The sequence below is a fragment of the Seriola aureovittata genome, chromosome 21, assembly GCF_021018895.1.
Source record: "Seriola aureovittata isolate HTS-2021-v1 ecotype China chromosome 21, ASM2101889v1, whole genome shotgun sequence".
Taxonomy (NCBI): Eukaryota; Metazoa; Chordata; class Actinopteri; order Carangiformes; family Carangidae; genus Seriola; species Seriola aureovittata.
This window is the reverse complement of record NC_079384.1, coordinates 22,410,968-22,429,171: the sequence shown is the minus strand read 5'-3', so window position 1 is coordinate 22,429,171 and position 18,204 is coordinate 22,410,968. Positions and strand designations below refer to the sequence as shown.

The following is an 18,204-nucleotide window of genomic DNA, read 5'->3' as shown; positions in this document are numbered from 1 at the left end:
TGAAGAGGTTCAACCAGTTATTAAATGCAAGGGTTGACTTAACTTTTCCACCAGCAATGTGAATGTTTAATGGCTGTGTTCAATAAAGACAAAATTTATATAATTGTTTGTTTTATATTAGTTTAGGGCCCCTCTGTTTGTTTACATTTTTGACTCAGATGACTTAGATTCTTGCCACTGTATATACACAGGTGTGTGCCAATCAAATACTAATCTATATACATCTCAAAATAATTAAAACAAACAGTAAGCACCTGAACACAGTTTGGAGCCACAGCAAAAGGTCTGAATACTTTTGTTAGAGATTTCATTTTTTCATTTTTAATGAATTTGTAAAAATTGTTTTCACTTTGTCATTATGGCTTGTTGAGTTCAGATTGATGGGCTGCTGCCCTCATCAAATATGTTTGACATTACTAATATCAAATTTTACATTGAATTAGGTTAAAACAGCCACCTAATTAAAAGAGATGGTCAGAAAAAGCAATTCTCCAGAAGAGAAGGAAATGAAAAGAATGATCTAAGTCAAAGCAGCGTCCCTAGTATGAGTCAAGTGCCAAGAATATTACATCCCACATTTTCCATTATGCAATTGGATAGTGTCTTTCATTAGGCACTCTCTGTCAGGTGAATGCTAATTTTTCATAGCCAAGCTGAGGTAACCCTGATATCTGATGACATCATGAAGCTGATTTTACAGGCTGAACTTACACTTAGCTTTCTGTATAAAGTCTGCAGAATGCCGCTTTAAAATTATGAATTTCTGTCAACAGCTGGAGGTAAATATAAGTTTGCAGGCTGATTTTTATAGTTGATGTGGTTGGCAGAGGAACAACGAATGCAGATCATTATTCTTAAAGAGCTCGGTCTCATTACTGCCTACTTTGCATATACTGTGGTACCACATCACTGTGAAACTCTTTTGAACTCATTTATACCTTTTTAAATAAAAATAAATACATGAAATCCATTTCCAAAACAAATAATTTAATATATTATGTATAATATTTATATACACAGGTTAACTTAACAAGGCTTTGTACAGCTGTTACAAAAATTGGTCCACACAGTCACACACATACATAAAGTACATGCACAAGGGCACAGTTAGAGAGAAGGACTGAGAAGACTGAATTTAGATATGATTAAGACCAACATGGAGTCTGGCTGGACGACAGTGGTTGGCATGACATTTAGGTTCAGCTCCATTTTGTTTTTTCAGACTCTACAGTTCTGGGAAGGAGCACACTGACAATGTGAAAAGGAAAAATGCAAGAATATCACTTAAGTAAGACTCTGGTCTTGGATTTCAAGAGGTTATTTGCTCACTTTCATCTGCTCCCATGGCAATGCTATCTTTATAACACTGATGTAATGTATCAGCTGGAGTAACACTGAAGCTCACTTTCCCTCCATACTGTTCATAATGTACAATTACCCAAATAGGAAAAAAAAAAAAAAAATTTTGGCATGACTTCACATAGCTGCCTCAAACACTTTGTTCCTTTGATAAAACAGGCATCAGTAACCTCTGGCCTGTCTCTCCAAACACACACATACAGAAAAGTACAACAGGCGTGTGTTGAACACTTTGCATATTTTTATGTCATTGACCTCATGCAAGCTGTGTGTTAGACCATGAAAGCTCTGGCATGATGCCCAAGTCACATTGTCCAGAGAGCGAGTCGAGTGAGTTTGTTTTGCTCCCATGGAACACTGAAGATCCCTGTAGATCCACTGGAAGATTGGGAAGAGCTTGTAAAGGGCTGAAAAGTGTGCAATGTGATGTTTGCCCATGTGGATACCATCAATGACATAATTAAAAAGTGAAAACTAGTTGGGGAAGACCACAACATTCTGTATGTATAGCATAATTGTAGGTTGGAAATGAAAAACGTGGCCGATGATGACTTTGCTGAATTGTTTGCTGGTGAAGGTTTGCTGGAACAGCAGCAGCTGCACTCTGGAGTTCGATTCAAATATGTAATCTGACTTGCTTTCTCTCTTTATTCATGCCAAAAATTATTTTAGAAATATATGCCCCCATGTTTAGGACTTTTTTTCTCTGACTTGACTGCAAAAACATTGACTGCTCCAACTTTCCACTGGATTGTTTAAAAGTTACTTAATAATAATTATAATAATAATAATTTTAGAATTACTTCCTAAATTAAGATAGATTTAAAAATTAGAATACACCTTTTGAACGGAAAACCAAAGCCAACCCTCCATACCATGGTTTGATTCTGTTTGTTTTTTTCCTCAAAATTATCCTATTTCCAGTATTAAGTTAGAGTTAGTGGTTATACAGGAATGTCTGACCATCTTCATAGAACTGACCTGAGGAGGATATATAGAAGCAGAAAATGCTGTGATGCAGCCATTAAAGCATGTTGTTCTACTGGATTCTGGTGCATTGCTCTTGGACATATTTTTGGGGATGATCTTTTGCATTTATGTTCCCTCTTTTGAACACTGCTTTGCAACTGACTGTACAACTCTCTTTTGATATGCAGGTGATGAAACCATTTTTGGTGAAAAGTATAACCAGTTATACTGCCGTAAAGGCACAGACACACTACCATTTAAAATGGCTTGACTTTTGCAGCAAAATCTATCATCTATCATCATTTACTTGAATGGAAATGTTGCAATTTGCTGGTGGATCACAGTGAATTCAATCTACAAACTACCTTCAGACTATTACAAAGTACTTAAACTTAACACCACAGACTAATAGCAAACCATTTTGAAAGTTATCACTTTGAAAGTCCAGAATAGTGGAAGCTATTGTAGTTTTTTTGATAAACCTAGTAAAATGCAATACAGAGGGGTAATGGTCTGTAGATGGTTATAAACTATGTGAACTATTGTCCTGTCGCTATCAAGCTAACAGTCATTTAACATGCTACCTTTTACAGGGAACTATTGTGACTGACTATGGTTGGCATGTTTCCAGGTGGTTAGCCAGTTAGTTCACCAACTAGGTCTTGTGAGAACACAATATGCCACCAAGCTTTTAGTATTAGTTGTAAGGAATTAGGATGGACTTCACTGTGCCACTTTCTCATGTGACTGTGCCTTATTTCTAAATTCTAGGGTCCTTGGAAAAGTGGTCTTTCAGGTGAGAATGCCAGAGGAAATACCAGAATCTCAATTCCCAGTATTCAACCCTAATGTTCTTTGCACGGTGTATAAGGACATGGATGATTACATCAACAGCCAATCTGTAGGTAAAGGATTAGTGTAGAAGCAAAGTACAGGTTTCTGGCACAACTCACCTACTTCCAAAGTGGAAAAAGGTGTAAGAAAAAGTCTGAGGTCAAAACTCCAGCAACACTTGCAGTATAAAGAAGGACTTTATGTATGTTGTTTGAGTTTTGACGTCATGAGTAAAGGATTAAAAATTTATAAATTCAAATGCAATTGAACAGCAGAATGTTTCTTTTCAGAAAGACACGGTCAAAGAATTCCTTTACAGAGGGATCACATCTCCAACTGTACTGTAAATAAAAATCCATGAGGAAAGAGTCTTTAGACAACTGAGATCCCCCAAATAACATGATGGACACTTGGCTTTAGAAACAGTGACACAGGTGATCCAGTGTTAGTGAGTAAACGGCAAGTACTGCATTAGTAGATGAAGCAGTCAGGTTAAACTACCACTGTATGACGACGCCACACACGCATCTTATCCCGCGGGTCCAGGGTTGATCTCCTCACAGTAGAAGATCCTGGGGAGCTTTGGTCTATCCATCCTGAGGAAGAGGAGGAGAAAGGGGGAGCCCTTTGGACAAGACAAGGGAGGGGATCTATTTGCTGAATTGAGTTAGGGCCTACAATTGATCCCTGAGAAACCCCAACACACCCATGCTGACCTGGTGCTGGCTCAATGACTCTGATCACTTCCACCCTCTCTACTCTTCCCCCTCTGATTCTGTCCTCCTTCCTGCCTAGCTCAAGGTCCAGATTCATGGACATAGCCCTTGTCCTCCCACCTCTGGTCTTCCTGTAGCGTACTGGTACAGGTTGGTTCAGGTCTGGCTGCTGGGTCCCGTTTAATCTGAAGGCCTGATCGAAGCTGGGAAGCCTGGTGGGGGAGATCCAGAAAGGGACAGAGGGGCTTCCTCTTGCTAGATTGTCAGGCCTCAAGTGGGAAAGAGGATTAATCACAGGTGCGGGTCTTGGGTATGTGGCATGGATTTGATGGTGTGAGTAGAGAAAATTGTTTGGGCGAAGCTGCAGTGGAGTTCCTGGCGAGGTCACTCTCTGCCTGCTCTCCTTTTTTGTGCCATTGTTTGCTCCCTTCCCTTCATCATTTACAGCCTCCTCTCCTCCGACCAATGAATCACTTCCCTCTGTGGTCTCTCCATCTTTCAACCTATTTCCCTTTTCATCCCATTTTTCTTTTTTTGGGATAATATTTTCTCCTTTGACTTCCTCTTCCTCCCCTCTATACTCTACCTCTTCTTCTCCCCCTCCTTCTCCTGCCCCATAGTTGCTGGCCTTGACTGGCTCATGCTCGGAGTCCTCGTCAGCGCTGCTGCCCGGCAAGAGGGTACTAAGGCATTTTTTACGTTTGCGGGTCACAGCAGAGATGATGGACTTGGGTAGGAAGTCCCTGGCATTCAGGTCTTTCTTGCAGCCTGAAGAAAGCTGAAAGGTTGAAATCCCAGTCAAATAATGGTAACTCTATACACTTATGTTTCATAATCCGTGATTATATTCCCAGATTTAAAGTATAAGTGACCTTACCTTTGATTTAAGTGAATCACTGGTGGTTGAATCTATTGGAAAAGAATATGATGTGAATTACAACCATGCCATCTTGAACAAGGGGTGGTGTTAGGAGTGATACAAAGGTATGATATCTAGCTAATCACAGCACACACTACCAGTACTGCAACCTTCCAGGAGAACTCTAGCCATTATCTGAGGAATTGTCTTTAAAATCAGGAAAACAACTGCAACTGTTTTATACACTTTCAGTAGCAAAAAATGCTAGAATTTGCCTGTAACATTAGCAAGGCAGCAGGGTTATGGTCACTGGTGAAAACTAAGACTGATGGAAAGAAAATGAATGGCTTAATCCAATCCAATAGAATCCAATATATAACAATATTTTAAAAAATAAATAAATTAAAAAAATAAAAAGTCAATAGAAGCACCAAATAACAAAAACAAGAAGACCTGTTCCTACCGAAGAGGCTGATCCACTGTCTCAACTAGAGGAAATAAGTGCAGAAAGGTCCAGAAAGAAAGATAAATTGAGAAAAAGTCATGAGTATTCACAGTCAGAAACATAACAGCTGGGAAAATAGTACAGAGATCTACCGGGATGGAGAGACGCTGAGTTTCTTGTAGCATTAGAAATACAGAATGTGAAAGTTAGCGAGTAAGTTAGGGTTTAGTTAAGGATTAAGGGTTTTAATTAGCATTAGTTATCTTCATGCCAGGCTCTTTTCCCTGAGCTGTAATACAGACTGTTTCCTATGTTTAAGATAAATATGAATTATCAAGAAATGCTTTCAAGTCAGGTCATACATGTGGCCTACAGAAACAGAAAGAACCTTTCCCATAATACCCAGACATTCTTGTAGGTTTTCCGCTTTCTCTTTAAAAAGGTCAGTGTGCATCAAATAGTATCCATAAGTTGCACATGGCTATCACTGGTATTGTTTATTTACTCTAACTTGAAATATAGCATGCATAAGAGATACATGTGCTTAAGATAATATTTTCCAGTAAAGTCCATTCGGAAAGTCTGGGTTGTTTCAGGTTCATTCAATGTACAGAGGTGATTGTGTTAATTTTTTACTACAAGGACCTGAAAGGAGGCCCAATCAGCCGCTTATCTCTCTGCTCACTACATGTTGATTCATGACAGGATCACACAAGTAATGGGAGAATTGCGAATTCTGCTAGTTTTACTAAGATTCACACTATTTGCAAAGGTTAGTTTGACACAAACCCTTATTTCCTGTCACCTGGTAAACAGCAGTTTCAGATTAGTCCAACTACAACAAAGGAAGGTCTTAGTGGTAAACATTTAACCAACCTCTTTCATCAATGGGAGCTGCACACAACAATTTCAAAAACAAAAGCACTGCATCAGGACTGTGGATTGCACCTTACAATGTAATGGCGTGTAATCTGTCCTTTCTATCTTTTTAGATAGATAGATAGATCTATAGGACTATTGACTTAGATAAACTTTATTTATCCCCTAAGGGAAATCCATGTGTCCAGTAACTCATTAGTAGTAATAATAATAGCTAATAATAAATAATAAACAATAATAATTAAATTAGTCCACTTCCTTTGGCTGAGGTGTTATACAGCCTGATGGCAGTGGGAACAAAGGATCGAGACATTTGCTGCAGCAGTAGCTGCCTCTCTGTACTTGCCAGAATGTTGTGGAGAGAGTCATTTATTTTGAATCATTCCCTCTGTTTCTGATTTCCTTAGAAGTTTGTCGAAAAACTTCTACTGTTTTACTCTAATTCTCTGTCTTACTCTCATTGTCTCACTTACTGCAACACTAGTCACCATCAGCTGTTGGCTTTTTAAACTAAATTTGATTTAGCCTGCTACTAGCTGTGGATGTGATATATTTCCCTTGTATAAGAATGTAACACTGGAATGGAATGGGAATGTTGTGTGGGAAGTTTCTAAATTGTCCCTCAGATCATTCAGGAATGTAATTATTTTGTGACTGGTCAATCTGCATCTTTTAACAATTAGTTGTTCAGACAGTTGAAATAATACATAACCAACTTCGATTCATGTCTCCTCTTATTATTTGTGTGATTCTACCTTAAATGCATGCGCAATGCATTTTAGCTACACGTCTTTAATGGCAGAGAGGAGAGCAATGGCTATCAGCCGACTAGGTCTATGCTTAACACAGACTGAGCCAGTTAGCTGATGACTGCAAGCAAAACATTTCAGTGGCCATTCAGTGTCTAACCAGCTTGGGCTTACTCCCCCTCCTGGAGGCAGAGGGAAGGCAGCTCAACTGGGGATTTGAGCTGTTTCACCTGTTGTTAGTTGACTTTCAATTTCTGTGCTCAAAATATAAACCTCTTGAACTCTTGAAAAGGAGATACATAACAACGAGCTACTTAAAATAGGGCAGAAACAGCATAATAGAACAAGGCAAACAGCGAGAGACTGGCCACAGAGAGATGACCAGAATGAAACCAGCTGGTGAATTTAACCAGCCATATACTAAGTTTTGACCTAGTCTTGTTCCTGAACTTGCAATCAGTTAATGAGATTGATAAACAGCACCCCTCATGCTGAACATGATTGACTCCAATGTTGGATTATGAGTCCTCCTCACCTGATGCCTCTCCTGGCATGCCCGGCCTGCCGATGTTGGACAGCAGATGGTCAATGTTGGGCACAGGCTGCATGTCCCGCTTATCCTCTGGAGCCTTCATAATAACACACACACACACACACACAGACAGATGAGGATATCTGAGTTCAAACAATTGTAAAAATTGTAGTCATGATATGCCAAAATAACATACCTTCTCTTCCTTATCAAGCTCTCCATTACTGAAGAACCAGTCATACTGTTGAAGCAACAAAACACAGTATTACATACTGTCAATACAAAATACATGCCTGGAATTTCTTGCACTAAAAGATGCTGGTTCTTACATGCAGGATAAGAGTCTCCACAATTTTGTAGCGGTCAGGCATGTGAGTGACCATGTCAGTCATGTTGTCCTCTGACGTCCTCACCAAAGTGGGACCAAACACCAGAGCTAAGTTTCTTGGCTCCATCTGAAAATACAGTAGTATCAAAATGATTTCATGTCTGTCCACAATTGTGTTTGAATTCAAAAACCAAACTGCTAATTAGAGAGGGTTAGGTTACCTTATTCTTTTCAGAGTGATCTGCCACCCTTTTGAGATGGCCCACCAGGAACTTGAGGGTGTGGTAATAGTGATCTGGGAGGTCATGGATCTGGATAATGAAGAAAGAAGCAAGAAATGGATGGAGCAAAGAAGATTTCAAACTGAAATAGAGAGAATCCAGGACCAACATATTCATTGCTCTGTATTCTGCTGCCCGTTTGACATGTACCAGTTTCTTCATCGTCTTCAGTCTGTCCTCTGCATCTTCTATCCGGTTGGCATCAATGAAATCATTGTACTTGTCTGTTGGCAGAGAATGTGCATGTGATTAATTTAGCATTAAGTACAGTTTCTGCATGTAAACAACATGCAACATCTTTAGCTGACATCTGCTTTTTGAAGAAAAAGAAAGCTTTTTCTTTGTATCCAAAATTAGGAAATAATCCAGTGACCACTATTTTTTATATCATACACTATACATATTTATTATGATAATGCAACACTATACAACAAACCAACAACTGGCCTCACCATCAGTAAACAGAGGCTCAGGCAGTTTTCGGAAGAATGATTTAAGCAGGCTGCTGATTACATTCAGGTCCTGCCATCTCTGCGGGGACAGACGGGGGGGATGTTTAAAACTACAGCCTTTGTCAGTTATAACTGAAGTTAAGACATACAAGACAATTCATTGTTTTAGGAACTGGGTAATTAAGTCAAACACATTTCCGTTTATTTAACAAGTCCTCTGCACCTCTTCAGCAGTGTTGATGTCCATGCCTTTGTTGAGATGCTCCTGAAGGTTGGACACCATGGCGTTATTCCCAGGTACCCGGTAGATACCGGTGTACTCCAGACCTGTCGTCTCCACCACGCCACAGCACATCTCCACTATCAGTGGGACAAACTGTGGAGAGAGGGTAAAACAAGGCCAGAGGTGTGGTTGATAAGCAGGAAGAAAGGGACACAAAGAGAATTTAAGGATGGAGATATGAAGGAGACAATAAAGATCAGAGGTCAGAGGTTTGACTGTTTTGTTCCTTTACTACTTTCAGCCAGCCTACAGAAACATCAGTCTGATGAATCTAATTGACTAAACAGCCCCAAGGTGTTTAATAGCATCTAAATGTCCACACCGTACATCAGATCATATTTAGATAATAACACTAAACAGCAGTTTTCATTTCTATCTGCCTTTTGTCAAACTTGGTTGAATTTCATTACAAAATAATGTTTTTCAAATTAATTTGTCTTCATCAAATGACAATATACTGTTGGGGTAAGATTAATGTGAAATGTCAGATTGAGATGTGAGAATGGTCAAATTTGGCTATCCTTTAGAAGGAACATTCAACATTTTGGGAAACAGACATATGCTTTTTTTTCAAAGTTTACTTAGAAGATTGATAGCAATCTCGCATGTGTGTTTTGCCTATAGTGCTGGAGATAGGATGTGGCATTTCTCTGTTACTATGATTACATTAGCATAGCAGGCCATGTTCTAAATCAATCATGAGGACCGTTGTATGTAAATTATGGACTGGCCAAAAACTGAAATTTAAACTGATGAGAAAACTCACATTAATTAATTGAATTTCAGTTTTTCACAACACTTGTATTAATAACAAATAAGAGAAAATACAAATAGCGCAGCTTATTCCAAGTATGTCTTGGTGCAAAACACAGTATAATTCGAAAGAATGAATATGGAAAACGAAGAGGAAACTTTGAACCCTATCAACTACGTTGTTAGACTTATCATTTTATCTACAGTTAGTTATTCAGACAAAGTAGAATTCATGTTATGGTTTTAATGTCATTTATGTTACTAAATCATGTGCTATGAATCATGTTGTAGGCGCAGTTGTCCATTTCTGGTCTCATTAAACACTACTGGTTTACTTTATGGTTGATAGCAGGCTGACAATCCTCCAGTCGCACACCAAAAGCCTTCGGACTGCCTGTCTTCTTGGCTTTCTTCATGATGTTGATTCCCCACAGTGCCTTGTTATCATCTGAGTACACACACACACACAGAATTTAGACACATTTAAATTTAATATTGATATCCATGTGGAAAAATAGTATGGACTAAGTAACTGCTCCTAACGTGGCTGAGGGTGAATATTTGTTTTGCTTCACAAATTTTAATGATAAAGCAAAGAAGACATTGTGACCACAAGAAAATCATTCATCCTCTATTCCCTGAAATTAAAGGTTTACTGTTCACAATGTGAATAGTACACCAGACTATTAGACAAATGAAAATTGTGAGCTCATGGTGACAGTGAAATCAGGGTATTCTTAAAACAAATAAAATTCATCCTCAGGGATCACAAAAATAAAACCTTCCATGATGTAACAAGGACTGTTTTATTTCATATAAGAACACATTTTTATGTCTGTTCAGGTTGTTAGTCAGTGTTCATCAGACAGAAACCATAGTGTAGATCATTTCCTAATGTTTATTTATACATTATAAAAAAAAAGGTCACACACAAATAAAACACACATAATGAAATTTGTTTTGCAGAAAACAGAACTTGTTCAAGTCATAGATTACCACCTTTGAATAAGCTCTAAAAATACAGTCCTTGGTTTTAGTTATTACATGATTACATACATTATTATATAAATTATTTATCATTAGTGCCACGGGTGCTCAGCTCCGAGGCACTCCTCTCAGCTATTCTAGCTGTAGAGGAGTGCCTCGGGGCTATTAATATTCTCTTTCGGGTTTATTATTCTTCCGCAAAATTTTGGCGCGTAACTTGTCCCGCAGCTTTGAGAAAACCCCGGTAATATATACATCAAAATGTGCATCTTGATCCCGAAAGAGGTAGCTAAGAGGAGCTATGACTTTTGGTGTTAAAATTCCAATTTTTCCCAAAGTTATTCCCAAAAAACTGGGAATAAATAATGCATTAGGAATGCATTGGAATTTTCTTTAGAAACCCACCTTTTTTCTACAAAATTGCACCTTTTTTCTGAGTCACCCAGCTCTCTCATACCTGCACGTAGAAATGTGATTCAAACTATAAAACGGAGGAAAACTTCTGCTCTCTCAAAAAGACAGGAACTGTTTTTACATAATATGTAAACTTTTCAAACTGTGAGCACTCAAAGGAGGAGTGCAAATCACTTTTTCTTCAAAGTTAGAGTGAAAGCGTCAGTTGGCTAGAGTGTGTGAAGCAGTAAAAAATAACCTTTATTTTTATTTTTAACTCGAGCTCGCAGCCAAACCGTAAAAAGGAGACAAATAATTCTTTCTCAAAATGTAGACATAGTTGTTGGGATTCATAAAATGTAACTTTGGCAGGAAGGGTCTGCACAAAATTTAAATGGGGGTGCCGAGTCCGGCAGCAATACCTGTCTCACTCTCATTGACACCTAATGTAATCGTCTTTTTTTTTTCATAAGAATCTCACTCTGTCTTCACACTGAGCTTACTCACTCATTTTAAGGAATATCTGAATAAATTAGAGACTGTAAGAAACTTCTGGCTTCAGTGTCTGTCACGGTCTTTTCGGTTTTTGAAAAGAAGTAACGGTTTTCTCATAATTTGGAGTTGTTTGAAGCCATGTAGAAGCCAAATTTTGGGCAGATTTTCAGATTGCCATGGCAACGGCAGCTCCTGACCTGTGTGCGTGCGTGCGCCTAGCAACCAGATAACCAGCTCTCCAAGCTCCGCTAGCTTTCCATTAGCCGCATGTTAGGTCTTAAATTACATTTAGTTAGGTCTTAAATATGTAAGTCCATTTACTGCTTCCTTTGTTGCTTTTTGTTTTGTTTTGTTAAATGAGTGAATGAAGTTGTGACGGTCTCCGCTGAGACAGAGGAGAGGAGAAGCTACTAGCCCTCTCTCGCTGTCACTTCTACGTAGTCGCGTTGCTCTCCTCCCCAGTAATGTTAAAGTTAGCACAGAAAAAAACATAATAGTGGTAATTTAAATAACGGTTCGTGGGATTTATTAACCCTCAGGGGTCCCTCTGTCCTTTTTTGGACATTTTCTTCACTTTTCTTTTTTGATTTGCTGATCATTTTGGCTGTGTTACAGCTGAAGGTATGGATTTCTGCAAGAAAGTGTCTTTTTTGACATATTTTTAAAATCTAATGTCAGTTACTGTTACAGGTCTATTATACGCTGGTAACACATTTTGTACCCTCTGGGGTTCCTCGCGTCCAAAAAAGGACACACAAAGAAAATGCTATAAAATCATCATATATCAATATTTTTTTCTGCTTTTTTTTTGCATACATCTCTTAAACCACTTCAGTTCTGCTCAAACCTACCAAATGTTTATTAGTTTTCAGGATTTTAACCCTTTAAATGCCAGTTTGAAGACATGTTCCCTTTTGTTTTATTAAAAAAAACAACACAGAATATGAGATATTTCCCACATAATACATGATGGAGGGATGTGACATTGTTTTATATCAGAGTCTTTTATATCAAGACATTTCTCAAAACCAGAATATGATCAGGGTGACTTTTGAACACTGGAAATAAATCATGTCATCATCCCGGCAGTAGCCCCCGTGGCACTCAAAATTTCCCTGGAATTTTCTAGTTAAATTTAGTATTTCAATTTAACATGTTAACATTGTTAACATCATATGTGAAGTAGAAGGGTGATGGCTGATGGGAATGTCACTATTTTTGCAGGTATTTGGTCATTAACCAAAGTATTGTTAGAGGGTCATAAATCATGAATGTCTTCACAGAATTTCATGAAAACCATCCAATAGTTGTTCAGAGATTTCAGTCAGGACCAAAGTAACGAACCGACCAACAGCCACGATGCTAGCATGACCGAAAAGCAACATTAATCAAAGTGTGTCAACTTTGCTTGCTTTTAACCCACAGTTAGTAGTCTGTTGTATGTTGGTGAGCACTGAGCAGCACCTTGTTTGTACCCACCAGTTCTGGAGGCGCGGTTAACTGAGGTGTTGTCAGTCTTAGCCAGGAGGAAGGGCATCATACGGTGGACTCTGGGAGAGGAATCCGGCTTGTTACCTGTCAGACTGTACCAAGAGAGAAACAAAGATGGTCGAAAATGAAATGAAATGAAATGTGTTGTGATTAAAGGTTATTCTTTGAAAATGGGTTTTCAAAGGGAATTCAGGAAGGCACTGTGCATTTTTCTTAAGGCTCAATATTTTTAATAAGTCTCTGTAGGATTACCTCAGTTTTATGTGAAAAAAACATAACATACACTGCAGTTTAAGTTATTGTTTCAGACAAGCTCATTGGCCAGAGCTACAGCGACTTCTGATTACACAAAGGGTAGGGGATAGACTTTAATAGGAATGGAGCAAGAAAAGACGTGTTTCCATGGCCGCATATAATCCACCATTCTGACCTGTGTTTTCTGTAATCATTCAGCTTCTTGTTGATGAGAGCTTGTCTTGAGAAACCAATCTCCTAGAGCAAATGAAAGGTATGTATTAGTTCAGGATGAGTGTGTTTGTGTAAACTGTTTAGACTAACGAAGAATTAAGTTCTAACCTCATTGTCAGTCTTGCTGTTCTCTCTGATAACCCTGATCCAAGCCAGCATGTCGTCCCTGTCTTCGGCCTGCAGCAGGTACTCACAGAAGTCTTGCGTGGTGAGCCTCAGGGTGTGCTTACGCTTGGTTTCACTGTAGGCGATGTCGATCAGGCAGCTGCGGATGCTGACCGGGGGATGCTCGTCCTGGCTGGGCCCTGCCCCTGCCCCGTGAAGGACTGCCTCTCGCTTGTCCTTGTAGAGGAAGAGCAAATTGGAACGGAGCACAGAAAAGACACGTTTCCATGGTCGCATGCCACCACCAACTTTCTACAACAAGAAGAGACAGAAACAGCAACATTTTATATTAAACTTTAATATAAAATAAAAAAAAAACTCCAGTGTGAATTACTGGATCAATCAGGGCAACTGCCTACTGTTATTAACTCTTCCCTAAATCCCTCACCCAAATAACAACTGTCCTATCATAGTAATGGTAGAAAATGTAACTTGATATGGCAGGTCAGTCAAGGTTTGGATTTTTCCACATGGCAAACCGGTGTGCACTGGATTTTAATAACATCAGCAGGTCTCCAAGTCATTTATTCCTTACAGTATTTAAGCCTACAACACTGTACTACAATACCTGGGCTAACTATCTCCTACTTGCAGCATTTTCATTACATAGCACTGAGTTAGTAAGATTTTATTTTAGTCAACCAACTTATCTGAAATAGATTAATATATGTGAATATAGAATATATAGAGTTCATGTACACATTCTGTGTACATATACAGGCTCTGACCTCATCCCTCGCCACACGGAAACACCAGCTCACCACAAAAGGGAGTAGGGAGTGACTGTAATCCCACCAATTTGGAACATAGGCTCAGAGCCTATGTGTGGATGCTGGGAGGTGGGGCTTTTTGAATTGCTATATGAAGAGCACCAGCAGTCACGTAGCTGTCAGGTGAGCAGTGTGACAACACCGAGCAGACAGCAATAACAGCTGAAGTGCATTGCCATCATCATCAGAAGCATTAAATATATACTGCAGTAAGAGTTGGCCATGTGCGTGTAGCTGCAGACTTGAGATAACTGCCTAGCTCGCAAATTTCCCTTCATGTATGTTGCCATCAAATTGTGATTTTCATATGAGTTAGCTGGAGACATCAGCCAGAGACTGAGTTTTAGTCCAACTCATGAAGTTAATGTTAATCAGCCAACATTAGCCCTCTACAGCTGATAAACAATGCTGATAATAGTGGACAGTCACTGGTAAAAATTGAAAATTTTCTTTTCTTTACTTTGTCTGATGTGAAGGAACAATTGTTTCATAAAAAATGTACATGAATTTAAAGTGGTAAATCTGCTGTTATCACTGCCAATTTGGAAAGCATGACAGGCATGGCAACGGCAGCTTAGGGTGGTGGTACTTGGTGAAGGGCCTATGAGCTTGCAGTGTGTGTACATGCAGGGTATTGTACCTTTCCCTTCTCTGTGAGGATCTGTTTGTAGTGTAGCCAACCCTCCTTGCGAACATCACTGAAAGTGATGGTCCCCAGTTCAGAAGTGGAGTGGCGCTTGGACTGGGCCTCCTCCTGAGCTCGCAGGCTCTCCAGGGACTGAAACACAATGTAGGGATATTAAGGCATTCAAAGTGGACACTGTTTATTTGTTTGCTGGAAAGTCAACAAAACAGAAATAGAAAGTAAGTATATGTACAGAACATTGAAAATACAGGCCAACATTAATGCAACAAAAGTCAGTTACCTGTGATCACTTAAACAAAAGTGATTGATACAATTGTGATTTCCAATCAAGACTAATTTCATGAACCATGTCCGATGCAACATGGCTCCACATGACTTATCATACAAAGTAAAAGACACTGCACAAAGTCAACCTCCACAAACAGCATTTAGGGAGAAAACCATTGCTCACAAATTGACACAAAACTGCAGACTAAACTTTGCCAAAGACATGAAAAGGGGCCTGATGAATGTTGGCAGCACATGTTGTTCAGATGAAACCAAAATGAATTAGTCTGAATCTGATGTGGTGCAGCATGTTTGGTGTGGACCTGGCCAGGACTACCACAGTGACTGCACAGTGCTGACGTGCCAAAACATGGAAGTGGGAGTGTGCTGATATGGGGCTGCATGAGTGCACAAGGTCTAGGTGAGATGACATTTATAGATGGCACTATGAATGCAGGTATATACCCAAATACTTAATGAAAAGTCGACTCCCACTCTGAAGAAGACATGACAATGATCCCAAAAACAATCTGTAAAGAGGAATTCAGAGAAAAATATGACCAAGTCTGCCCCCTGACTTGATTCCAATAAAGGTTTTAAAGCAGAGAGTCGAGCAAAAAAAAAAGAGCATTTCTCTGCAGATTTGTGGTAGACAAGTATCATCCATGTACATGAGGATTGAATCTACCATCAAAAATGAGGGCAGGCAGATCTACAAAATATTGAAAAAATTAAAGAATGGAATCTTACTAATGAGGGTGCATTGACTTTTATTGAAGTGGAGCTTTCTATATAGTTCACCAAGTCAAACAATTCTGGTTTTCAAATTAATTTGAATGAATGAATTCATTCTTCTTTGGCTTCTGCTAAAAGCAAATAAAAATGACTAACATGGACAGAATTTGTAATTACTTAACATTTTAATGATATTCACCAGGAGTGTACCCAATTTAGTTGTGAGCTGTACATGTGGTCAAGTCTAATAATTACAACAACTCACCCCATCAGTGAAAAAACTCTTGACCCTCTTAGGTAGTTTGCTGTGGAATAGAAAGAACACAAGTTACAACTACAGTATGTCTAGAGTGCAGACAGTGTCTGTGTTTGCAGAAATGATTTCTGTGCCACTATTCAAAGAAAAACTAAGAAAAGCCAAGAAGTGAAAGAGACTTTACATTAATAATCTTAATGAAGCTACATCTACTGTGAAGTAAATCCACTTATAAATGATGTTCGTCAATGTAATGTAATATTCGGGTATGTAATGTATACATGTGTATATTTCTGAGACTATATCAGGATGGGTGTCTGCGGGTCTACTGTCTCTTGGATCTCTGACTCATCTGTCTGATCGGCCCCAGTTTGTTCAGCTGGGGAGTTCCTTCTATGATGTGGGTTTTCATAACACAGGAGCCTGTTCTGTTCCCATTTCTGTTCACTCTGTAAACCTCAGATTTGAAGTACAACTCTAACTCATGACACTTGCAGAAGTTCTCGGACGACTCTGCAGTGGTGGGGTATATTAAAGATGGGCAGTAGTTGGAGTAGAGGGAACCAGCCGCTAACTTTGTGGAGTGGAGCAGCGGAAGCATCTGCTCCTCAATGTGGACAAAAACAAGGAAATGGTTGACTTTAGTCATGCAGCTAGTGCATGCATGTTAGCAAAGTCAGGGACCTAGGTGTACGAATCCCTGGCATGTAATGAATGCAGCTTGAGTGTCGTCTGAGTTCTTAACTTACGAGAAGACACGACCTTCTTCCCTGAAGGTGTTGAGCCCCTCATCACAGGACTTGGATCTCTCGGTGGTGATGGCCAGCAGGTAAGAGGAGCGACGACCTTTAATACTGCCTGAAGAGACAAAAGACAAGTCAGAGAAGAAAAGAAAGGAGAATGACACAGAGGGTTAAAAACATGCAATGTATGGTAGTGATGTGAACAGACACGAAGATGAGTTATTGATTTGCTGTTTCAAACTGTGAGTGATTAATATAACATATAACATGGAGTTGTGTTGACTGGCAGTGAGGTTTGGCAGTATTTATTCAAACATACTGAAGAACATACTGTATATTGGTTTAGCCCTGCCTAAAGCCTTTCAAAATTTAGATTGGGTGAGTGAGACTCACTGCAGTCCTGAGAATGAAGTCGGACAAACGAGGAGAAGGAGGAGAGGATGGGGGAGACAGAGGTGAAGGTGAGGGTGGCCATAGTGGAGGTCTGTGAACTGGACACCACAGAGCAGGCTGGTACATAGCAGGCCTGTAGGTCAGTACTAGGACTGGTAGGTTCATCTGCAAGGCCATCATCACAGGAGGTGACAAGAGGGTGTGAGATGAGGGATTAAACACTGACAAGACAAAACAGAGTTTCTTAAGATCTACCTTGGAGGCTATCTATCTATCTATCTATCTGTCTGTCTGTCTGTCTGTCTGTCTGTCTGTCTGTCTGTCTGTCTGTCTGTCTGTCTGTCTGTCTATCTGTCTGTCTGTCTGTCTGTCTGTGTGTCTGTGTGTCCTAGTGAGGGACATATGGTCATTGAGCTTCCTGTTTGACTTCCGTGATAAAACCATTCAAATTCTACACTCACATCAAATCCTAAAGACCATGATTGTGAGCATCTGAAAGTGAAAAATTGTCAATCAATCAGTCAGCTCAGAGATACTACATATTTCTAACAGCTCCAGTATCTCTCACATGGTAAGAACAACTATAGAAAAAGGGGAGACAAAATGGCGGAAAACTCTACATATACTGTACATTAAAACCCAATATTTACAATATTACAGTATTGCTGCCAATTGCTGCAACCATGTGGGTGCAGGAATAGACGCTGGGATCTGGTGTATTGCTAGCAAGCAGAGTCAGGGACCTAGGCGTATCAATAGCTGGCATAGTAGAGTCTAGTGACACGGAATGCCACTTCTCTGTTGAGGAAGGAAGTTGGTGCAGGAGGTGAGCAGGAACTAGATATAATTGAGCTGACCTCCACACACAGCACTGGTTCTGGAGCCAACTTGTGGAGAGGGGCTTTTCAAGAGTTGACCAGGGTGACAGGCACTGGGCAAGTGTTGGGGTATTGATT

The 18,204-nt window shown here is 39.5% G+C and overlaps 1 protein-coding gene across 7 annotated transcripts in view; it reads right to left on the bottom strand.

Moving 5' to 3' along the window:
• Window positions 1-966: 966 nt before the first annotated feature.
• Window positions 967-18,204, bottom strand: part of LOC130162883 (rho GTPase-activating protein 23-like) — a 79,126-nt gene continuing 61,888 nt past the window's right edge. For 4 of the 7 annotated variants that reach the window (XM_056366737.1, XM_056366735.1, XM_056366733.1 and 1 more), the window contains exons 8-24: window positions 17,249-17,413; window positions 16,862-16,970; window positions 16,122-16,161; window positions 14,849-14,986; window positions 13,382-13,690; window positions 13,236-13,297; window positions 12,794-12,897; window positions 9,775-9,887; window positions 8,627-8,779; window positions 8,404-8,482; window positions 8,102-8,175; window positions 7,892-7,981; window positions 7,672-7,797; window positions 7,539-7,583; window positions 7,346-7,439; window positions 4,756-4,787; window positions 967-4,656 (exon numbers count right to left, since the gene is read on the bottom strand). In XM_056366737.1, coding sequence (XP_056222712.1) covers window positions 3,655-4,656; window positions 4,756-4,787; window positions 7,346-7,439; window positions 7,539-7,583; window positions 7,672-7,797; window positions 7,892-7,981; window positions 8,102-8,175; window positions 8,404-8,482; window positions 8,627-8,779; window positions 9,775-9,887; window positions 12,794-12,897; window positions 13,236-13,297; window positions 13,382-13,690; window positions 14,849-14,986; window positions 16,122-16,161; window positions 16,862-16,970; window positions 17,249-17,413 — 2,735 coding nt within the window. In that variant the 3' untranslated portion in view covers window positions 967-3,654. Of the gene's footprint in view, window positions 4,657-4,755; window positions 4,788-5,200; window positions 5,226-6,058; window positions 6,077-7,345; window positions 7,440-7,538; window positions 7,584-7,671; window positions 7,798-7,891; window positions 7,982-8,101; window positions 8,176-8,403; window positions 8,483-8,626; window positions 8,780-9,774; window positions 9,888-12,793; window positions 12,898-13,235; window positions 13,298-13,381; window positions 13,691-14,848; window positions 14,987-16,121; window positions 16,162-16,861; window positions 16,971-17,248; window positions 17,414-18,204 lie in introns of all 7 variants that reach the window. The other 3 variants (XM_056366738.1, XM_056366739.1, XM_056366736.1) reach the window with 3 other exon arrangements.